The sequence below is a fragment of the Empidonax traillii genome, unplaced genomic scaffold (assembly GCF_003031625.1).
Source record: "Empidonax traillii isolate 1590-97213 ecotype Southwest subspecies unplaced genomic scaffold, ASM303162v1 scaffold1223:size154416, whole genome shotgun sequence".
Taxonomy (NCBI): domain Eukaryota; kingdom Metazoa; phylum Chordata; class Aves; order Passeriformes; family Tyrannidae; genus Empidonax; species Empidonax traillii.
In genome coordinates, this window is record NW_020956416.1 from 123,972 (window position 1) to 132,871 (window position 8,900).

At 48.1% G+C, this 8,900-nt stretch overlaps 1 protein-coding gene across 4 annotated transcripts in view; it reads right to left on the reverse strand.

The window, feature by feature from the left end:
* CSMD2 (CUB and Sushi multiple domains 2) overlaps window positions 1–8,900 on the reverse strand; it is a 123,663-nt gene that overhangs the window by 96,731 nt on the left and 18,032 nt on the right. For 3 of the 4 annotated variants that reach the window (XM_027905949.1, XM_027905948.1, XM_027905950.1), the window contains 2 exons: window positions 6,375–6,478; window positions 3,194–3,306 (listed from right to left, as the gene is read on the reverse strand). The exons of the other annotated variant lie outside the window; for it this stretch is intronic. In XM_027905949.1, coding sequence (XP_027761750.1) covers window positions 3,194–3,306; window positions 6,375–6,478 — 217 coding nt within the window. The remainder of the gene's footprint in view (window positions 1–3,193; window positions 3,307–6,374; window positions 6,479–8,900) is intronic. 4 annotated transcript variants of the gene reach the window in all.

Below are 8,900 nucleotides of genomic sequence, written 5' to 3' on the forward strand. Positions count from 1 at the left end.
AAAAAAAAAAAAAAAAAAAAAAAAAAAAAAAAAAAAAAAAAAAAAAAAGTTTTAAAAAAAAGGAATGATTTGAAATATCAAAACATGTTACTTCAGTAAGATTGAACCATTTCTCCTGATGAATGTTTAAAGCAAAATCACTTCCACATTAGAATAATAAAAGTCAAAACTAAACAAGAACATCCAAATCAAATGTTTTGACATTATTTAAATGAAACAAGTTGACATGAATCTTTCAAAACTTCTCCATCAAATATTATTCATACAGATAAAATTTTGACAAAACAGCATTTTTCCAACAGCAAATGTTTCACCAGGAATTCTGCAGCAGCTATTTATGCCATTTGTCTCCTGGTGGTGGGTGGGGAAACTGGGGCCCTGTGCAGAGGAGGGAACCAGTGACTAATGAGAGCAAACCCTCCACCACAAACCCTGCAGGCACCCGGAATCCAGGCCACTCTTTTCCTGGAGTTCCGTGGGAATTTCTGCTCCTTGCCTGACTCAGCTGTGGAGGGAAAGGAGGCAACTGGAGCTGCAAGCCAGCAAAACTCCAGCTTCTGGAAGGAACAGCCACAGGCTGGAGGATCTGTGAGCACTCTGGGGCCAGACCTGAGGAAATCACACAAATGTCCCCCCTAGGCAGAAGAAACTCAAGAAACACTTCAGCTCACCCTCGGGGTTTGGGGCTTGGAATAACTTGGTTTAAACTCCTAAAGCTGATGGTGGCAGGGAGGAACTGGCAGGAGCCAGGACAGGGGGTGTTCTGATTGCCTCGTTCTTCGTGATTCCAATAAGGGATAAATAAAGGGACCATCCAGTTCCAAGCAAAAGGACCATTTCATTCCAAACCCACCTCGGAGGGGAAGGTGTCCCTGCCCACGGCAGGGGGTTGGGATGAGATGGGCTTTCACATCCCCTTCCAACCCAAACCATTCTGGGATTCCAGGAATGAGGGAAAAACAGGGTCCAAAGAGGGACCTCAACAAGGAGGGGGTAAACCAAAAAAAGGGCATTTTTGCCACATCCACCACCACCGTTGCAGAGCAGAGGCAGGAGCTGATCCCAGCCGGCTCACGAAGCCCTGGATGTGGCACCACATCAAGTCTCTGCCAGAAGGTTTAGACCAGCCTGAAATCCAAGCTGCCTGACCCTGAGAGCGGCTCAGGGCAGCACATCATCAGCTAAAAGCCTCCCTGTTGTTGGCTCAGCACTGCTGCAGGGTTTCAGCACTTCACCACACGAGGCAACGCATTTAATGGAAGAGCAGAGCAGGGGAGACAGAAACCCCTCACCTCCCCCCCCAGGCACAGCAGTGGGGCTCAGGTGATGCTGAACCAAAAAAAAAAAAAAAAAAATCTACCCACAGAACTGTATTTACCCATCAAATAAATGTCCAAGCAGCTGCAGACAGCAGCAGCTCCTCTGAGCAAGTTGGGGCAGCACCAGTTTGATTAAAGCCAGGAAGTTCAGCAGAGGAAATCTCCAAACTCCAGCCCTGCAGAGCTCCTAAGCCTCTTAGCACCACGGGGCTAAATTCCAGTGTGGAGCCCAGCAATCCAGAGCCAAACACTTACTCAGCGTTTCCACACAATAAATACTGTTTAATCATCCCCTGGTGGTTCAGAGCACAGACTTTACTCAGCTCTACCCAAACTAACCCAATTCCAACAGAAACCCAAATTAAATTAGTTTGTGTGTGTGTGTGTGTGTGTCTATAACTCTAGCTTTAATTTTAAATTCTTCCTTCATATTAAAAATATAAACTACAAAATCTATCACTGCATTAAAATGTGGGTTTGTTCTGTTTTCTTTTTTTTTTTTTATTAAGTTTTAAACATTTCTGTTTCTAACCCCTGAATTTTATACTACTTATTCACCTTGATACTACTACTTGTAAATTCCCTGTGCCAGGGGAGGGGCAGGTGGGACATCAGCAGGAATTTCTCCCTGGAAAGGGTGGTCAGGCCTTGGCAGAGGCTGCCCAGGGAGGTTTGGAGTGCCCAGCCCTGGAGGTGCCCAGGGAAGGATTGAAGGTGGCACTCAGTGCTCTGGGCTGGGGGACAGGGTGGGGATGGGGCACAGGGGGAATTTGATGATCCTGGAGATCTTTTCCAACCTCGGTGACTCTGGGATTCGGTGAAAACAAGCAGGTAAAGCTGCTGAGTGGGGAAGGCAGGAGCACATTTGATGCTGGGAGCTCCACACTCCAGGACATGACTGATAATGGACTGGGGAGGTCACAGGGAGCACGAGCAGCTCGGCCTTGCCATAGATCAAGGTACCAATCACATCAGAGCCAGTCACAGGAGGGAAAACTCGAGCTCCTCACACACCCAAAGTTCACCCAAGATGAACAGCAGGCTGAGAAGTCCCTCCATCACGGGCTCTGCAACTTCACCCAGAGGGTAAACAGCAGATTCATCAGGAGACACAGAGAACATGTCAGAGTGGCCTCAGGACGAGATCAGCAAAGCAGGAATCAGTCAGAGCTGAGCTGCAGTGCCCCCTCCATGGGCAGACTGACCACCAGGCCCCTAATTCTGTTACCTCACATGCACCAGCACCACCAGGGGCCCTGAACATGAGGTGACACCTCCCTGAAACACGGCAAGTCCAAGAGAAACCCTTTTAAAAATGAATGCCAGTGTGCATTTAGGGCCCTGGGAAGAGCCAGACTGGAATGTTCCTGCTGAGCATTTCCAGGAGCCGACAGAGACCCTTTCCCATCCCACTTTCTCTGCCTTTGCAAACACCGAAGTTCATGCCAGACTTCAGCAGTCACATCCTGGTGCAATTCCTTTGAAAAATCCCCAGGATTAACTTTCATCTAGTTTGTAACACTCCAGACTATCAAAGTGTAAAGCAGTTGACACCACTGATCCACTGGAACCACTGATTACTCCATCTCATTTCCTCCCACAGACACAATCTGTCACCATCAGCTGAGACTCACCAGCTCCCTTCCAACAAAGCAGATGAAATGGCAACGAGACAGACCCCACCCAGCCAGCTCTGATGGAAAAGAACCCATGAAAGCTGCTCTTAGAGGAGCAAAGCTTCAGTCTTAAGGAAAAAAATCTGCGATGTATTAATAGAGAAGCTTCTTCCCTCCTTTTCCTCCCAATCCACTGTGCTCATCTCAGCCCTGATCCCTTTTAGAGCAGAGGAATTCTGAGAGAGGTGCCTGGATTACCTTCATAGGTGGCTTTGAATCCCAGCAGGTTGCTGACACTGTCTGTCTGGAAGAGGAGCCACATCTGGTGGTGGGTGCTGACGATGAGGTCGGGGACGGTTGTGCCCGTCAGGCTGCAGGAGGAAACGAGGACAAATGAACAGCCTGTGTGCCTCCCCAAACCTGTCCTCCCAACAAAACAAAGGCCAGATGTGCCTCTGGAGGACCAGAAATGCCAAACCAATTAAGAATCACCCCAAAGCAGGACGCTGCCCAAAAACCTGCTGCATTTTCCAGGCTGATGAGCCTCCTCTACCTACACTGGGAGTCTTTTACCACAGTTGAGGGCCTGCAAATTATCATCATCATCACACCACTAGAATAATTACAATTTGGTGCCATTATTGCAATGTATTATCCAGCATCAGAAGTAATCATTTTCTTTCTCACTGAAGCAAAACATAAGCAAACAAATAAAATTCCCAGAACCCAACCCAGAGAGTCAATCCCCCCGAACTGCCTTTACAGCATTTTCTACCATTACCAAAAAAGAAAAACCTGTTTCCCCACATGTTCTCTGCAAAGTTTCCACCCTGACAGAGAAGTTTCTACAAGGATCTAGAAATAAAAATAAAAAAAAAAAAAAAAACCACCTGGAAGGCAAGGCAGGAGCCTGAAATGTGCTGAGCACCCTGTGAGCCCTTGAGAAGCGCTGCTAATCCTGGGGATCAGGACATTGCCTCCCCTCCAAGATCCTTCCCCTGGGAGCTGAGGGGATTTAGGGAGATGTCACCGATATATCCCTGTTAATGAGCCGTTCGTGGCTCGTTCAGCCCTGGGATTAATCACCTCGTTGTGGTTCAACAGAGCTTTAGAGCTTTATCCCCCCCACCCACACCAGCATCTTCCAGGGCCCCAGCTCCCTCCCTTCCCCGCAAACACAGGAGCAGTGTGTGGGAAGGATCATTATTCCAGCAGCAGGATTGTTATGTTGCCTGTCTTAGTGGCAGTGTTTAATGCTGTTATTGCACTATTTCTGCTAAGGTATTATCTGGGATGAATTTATAAATTAGGAGCAGCTACTGCAGGGGGAGAGATGAGTTTTTTTATTTTTTTTTTCTCTCTGTAGTGTTTGCTTAAATCTGAATTCATCCAGATGTGCAGGGGATGGATGGGATAGACCCTCACCTGGTTGCCCAGAGGAGCTGGGGCTGGATGAGCTTTAAGATCCCTTCCCACCCAAACCAGCCTGGGATGCTGAGACTGCTCCAAGGGTTGTGCTACTCCCTCAGCTTCCCTGCCATTTACCACCAGCTCCCTGCTGAGCGCCAGGGTCTCTCCAGCTCAGCTACCTGAGGCAAACAGGACCTGCCTGGCCACGCTCACAACTCTCCTCCCCACCCCAGAGACCCTCCCCAGTCCCTGGAACCACAACCAGCTCTCCCAAGGCCATCAGAGCCCTCCCAGCTCTGCCCCTATCCCTGCTCAGGAATTTTACTGATCCCAGGCTGCTGGTAAGTGAAGAACTGATCTGATCCTAAGAGAGTTTGCTGGAGAGTGCAGGAGCGTTACTGTAGATTCTCCAGTTATTTAAGCAGCAGAGAGGCAGGAATGAGGAGCACACCAAGAGAAAAAACCTTCAGGAAAAAAAAAAAAAGAAAAAAGAAAAAAAAAAAAGGTGCTTCAAAGCTTTTCTCATTCTTTGCTATTCCACTTTAACAAGCTGAGTGATTGATTTGGGTGCTTGTTTCTTTAGGGAATAAAATCCTCTCTGCAAGTCAGAAAGCTCAGCCTAACAATCTGTTATGTTCCCTGAGATGCATTTCTCAGGGATGAGAGAGAGACTGGGAACAAATGGTCCTGTTTGGGATGGTGGCTGCGCTGTGCAAGCTGATTCCAGAGGATTCCTCCATTGGAAAGGCAGCAGGACTGAGCTCCTCTCCATCAGCCAGGCAAGAAAACTGGAACTCCTGTCTCTGACAGGATCAGGTTTCTGCACTTTGACTCCTCCAAAGACCCTCCAGGTCGTATCCAGAGGATCTGCCTGAGTCCAGGTGACAGTGGGAGAAATGCTCCATGGGCTCTGGAGCACACTGGTTACAGCTGGAATAATTCTGTGCTCGTCACACCTCTCTCACATTCCGCTACTTTTCAACTTCCCCTTGCAGATTATAAACAAAGAGATTTCCCTGCTGGGATTAGCATCAGGGATTTGCTGGAAAAACACTCCAGACACTCCAGACACTGCACCTTTCCCAGTCCCAGATATTCCACACCTGCATTAGCCAGGAGCTGAGTGAGAAGAACATGGAATGATGACAACCAAACCAAGGCCAACCTCCTTGGGCTTCAGGCAAAGCAGAAGGGGGGGGAAGGAGGAATCATTTCAGCAGGTTCTTACAAACTGCTCCCCTGGCAGTGATTTGCACATTTTGACCAACCAGCTGTGAAATGTTCTGGAACACTTTTAATTGCAAACACTCGGGCAATAATCAGCCTTCCCGTGTCCACACGGGGCAGGCTGGAGCTCCTGGCCAAAGGACCATGGGCTGGAAAGAAGCCTAGAGGAAAAAGAACCTCAGGGAAACAGAGGTTTGGGCAAGACAAGGAAACGTTGAGTGTGAGAGAAGATGGAGTGGGAGGCTGATCTGATCTGATCTGTGTGCATAAATAAGAGAAGAAGAAGAATGAAAAATAAACCCCACAACAACGCTCTCCACCAGTTGGCAAGAGCACAACAGCTTGGCTGGAGGGGTTTTGGAGAGGCCTGGAAGGAAAGCAGGGCCATTTTTAGGTCTCCAATGTTGAAGAAATCCCTTCAGAACGTCATATTTGCAATCCAAGGGGTGCAAATTGAGGGGGACCAAGAGAGAGAGAAACCAGCTCTTGGATCCTGCCTGAGCTGCAGCTCCTCTCGTGTCCCAGCTTTTCTCCTCTTCCCTCAGCTCCCTGGACACCCTCAGCCCCTCTCTGAGGGCTCCACGAAGGCAGCTCGAGAGAAATGAGGCACAGAGGGAAGAGCTGAGAGGGTGTGAGCAGGGAAGGACACACCAAAACAGCCCCCAGCAATGACAAGCAGCACAAACCACCCCCACCCCGAGGGACAGGGAGCAAGGGGGGGGGCTCCTCCATCTCCCAACCCATCAGGCAAAGCCCAGGGGTGGGTTTTGCTCCCCCAAGGGCCTCAGGAAATGCTACTTACACATAAAGCACAGTTTTCTGGTCTCCCACTTGGCCTCCATCCCCCACTGTCAGGGTGTCATATCCTCTCTCCAGCTCGAATTCTTCAAAGGTGAGTTTGATGACCTGGCAAAGAGGCAGCAGGTTAACAGGAATCACCCCCCCCCAGGGGAGCCACATCCCCCTGCCCCGCCCTGTTCATCTGTTTTGGCTCTGCAGGAGTGGTTTCCAAGAGCATTAATATCTCCAGGACATCACCAGAGGTGACTGCCCTTGCTTTTTATAGCCCTGGAGCACTTCCCTGCAGGCAGATCGAGCTCCTCCTGAATTACCTCTCCGATCCCTCTGCCTTATCTATCGATTTCCCAGATGACTTTATTGATAAAAATATCTGTGTTATGACTTGGGCAGGCTTTTTCTCCTCTTTCACCAGGTACCTCCACCCTTTCCTTGCCCCCCCTGAAATCCTGGGGATGGGTCTGAGTGTGCAGACGGGCAGCAGTGCAAGTGGAGAGCCTTTTGCTTTGAGTTCCTCACAAAATTCTCCTGGTTTCTGGTCAGACCAAGAGAGGATTTACACGAATTACCACTGGGGGAGCTCAGGGGAATTGTCTCAGGCTGTCTGTAAACACAATCATCATCATCATCATCACATCTATCCACAGCTCTTTGTGCCCTGTGTTCCCTCTCCTGTTCCACCCAAACTTTCCCGCCCACACACTCCATTTCTGCACAAATCCCATGGACACCAAGAGGTTTTGTGCTCCAAACCTTCCAGCTGCTTTGGAAAGCTCTTATTTTCAAACACAACACGATTTGAGGTGCTTAATCCAGGCTGAACAAACAGAAAAGGAAAGAGAACTTCATTTCCAAAAGTGCTTCCCAGCCCCACCCCACCAGAAGGAATCGATGGAGCTTTGGTTCCAGGGAAGCACAGAAGCACCTGAATCACCAGACTTTTGTACAGGTGCCTGTGAACACATTGCATTCCCTCACTTTTAACAGATTGAGTCACCAAATTTGAGTTCAGGCCACCTTTGTGCTATTTTAGACAATGCAGATTTATCAGAAGTAATTTTGGAGGAGTGTGCCAAGGCCCACAGACACCTGATGGTGTCACCTGCACCTCGTGGGGCCAGGGCCAAAGGCACAGGAAAACCAAAACCCTGGTCCCTGTGATTTGTTGCCCACTGAAAGCTGCAAACACCTGAGCACGTGTGCAATCACAGGGGACAGAAATCCCAAAGCTCAAACCAAAATAACGGCGTTCCTACAGTTCAGGCTGAGCTGTCACCAGCCACCCCCCTTCTACACACAACCTTTCCAACGCCCAGAAACGAGGTCTTTGAGCTACAACCTTCTGAAAATCAGATTTTTCTCCCCCTACAAGCCCCAGGAATGGTGACACAGGAGCTTGTGGGATCCTTCAGACAACCACGGACCCATTAATTTGAGTTGCAGTACCAAAATATTAACCTGTGCAGATCATTATTAAGGCATGTAATGATGGAATAATGTAATTAATACAAAGCACACGGTGCTGTAACGCTGCACACATCGTTAGTTCAATCACTCACTCAAGTGAGCTGCATTCTAAGGAGTCTGACCCTAATTAAATAACTAATTACATTCTAGCACACTCAAGACTGTAACCTCGTGGCACAGGAACTGGATGCTGAATACAATATTTATTTATCCATTTCCCTATTTTCCTTTTTTTTTTTCTTTTTCTTTTTTCTTTTGGCTCTGAAAGCTGAAAATTATTTAATGATCCATTAACCAACAAGAGCCCTCCCAGCACACACAAACACGGGGATGACACAAAAGCTCCATTTTAAGCTGCTGAAGTGACAGGAAGCAATTAGCAGAGCCAAGAAAATAGGCTGGAATGTGATACCTGATTCTAAAGCTTTGTGGCACGAAGTGATTTGAAGTGCAGTCACATCCAGAGGGAAAAAAAAAATACAACCCAATAATTCTCTCCACGAACCACCCCTTGCAGTTAAACTGAAATGCTTTACAAGCACGTTGCTCATCTCCCCCTTCTCCCCAGGCTCCAGCATTTCTCTTAATTTGGGATGAATCCTCCCCTGGATTCATCTCCCTCCATCACAAAAAGCTTGGGCAGAGCCTCATTTGGCTCACGAGACCCCAGGTGAGAACAACCCCAGGAGAAACATCACCCAGGAACATCCAGTATGGCAAAAAAAAAAAAAGAAAAAAAAGGTCCAGAAATAGTTTTTATGCAAATTCCCCAATTATCATATTCATTTCTCAGCTCCCCAGTGATTTCTTTTTCCACTGTGGTTGAAATCCATTCCCGTGGCACCAAAGGACCAGCACAAAAATCCCCACAGCCTCAATATCCCCCCAAAGAGGTTTGATGTCACCCTCTGGATGGGGAATAATTCCAAGTTGTCAGCGAGGAGCACTCTGCCCCCTGAGCTGTTGATGGAGGATTCTGAGCAAACTTTGAGGGGATTATGGGGCTCAGTGAATCTGGCTCAGAGTTCTTTTCCAAATATAGAACAGATGACTTGCAAATGAG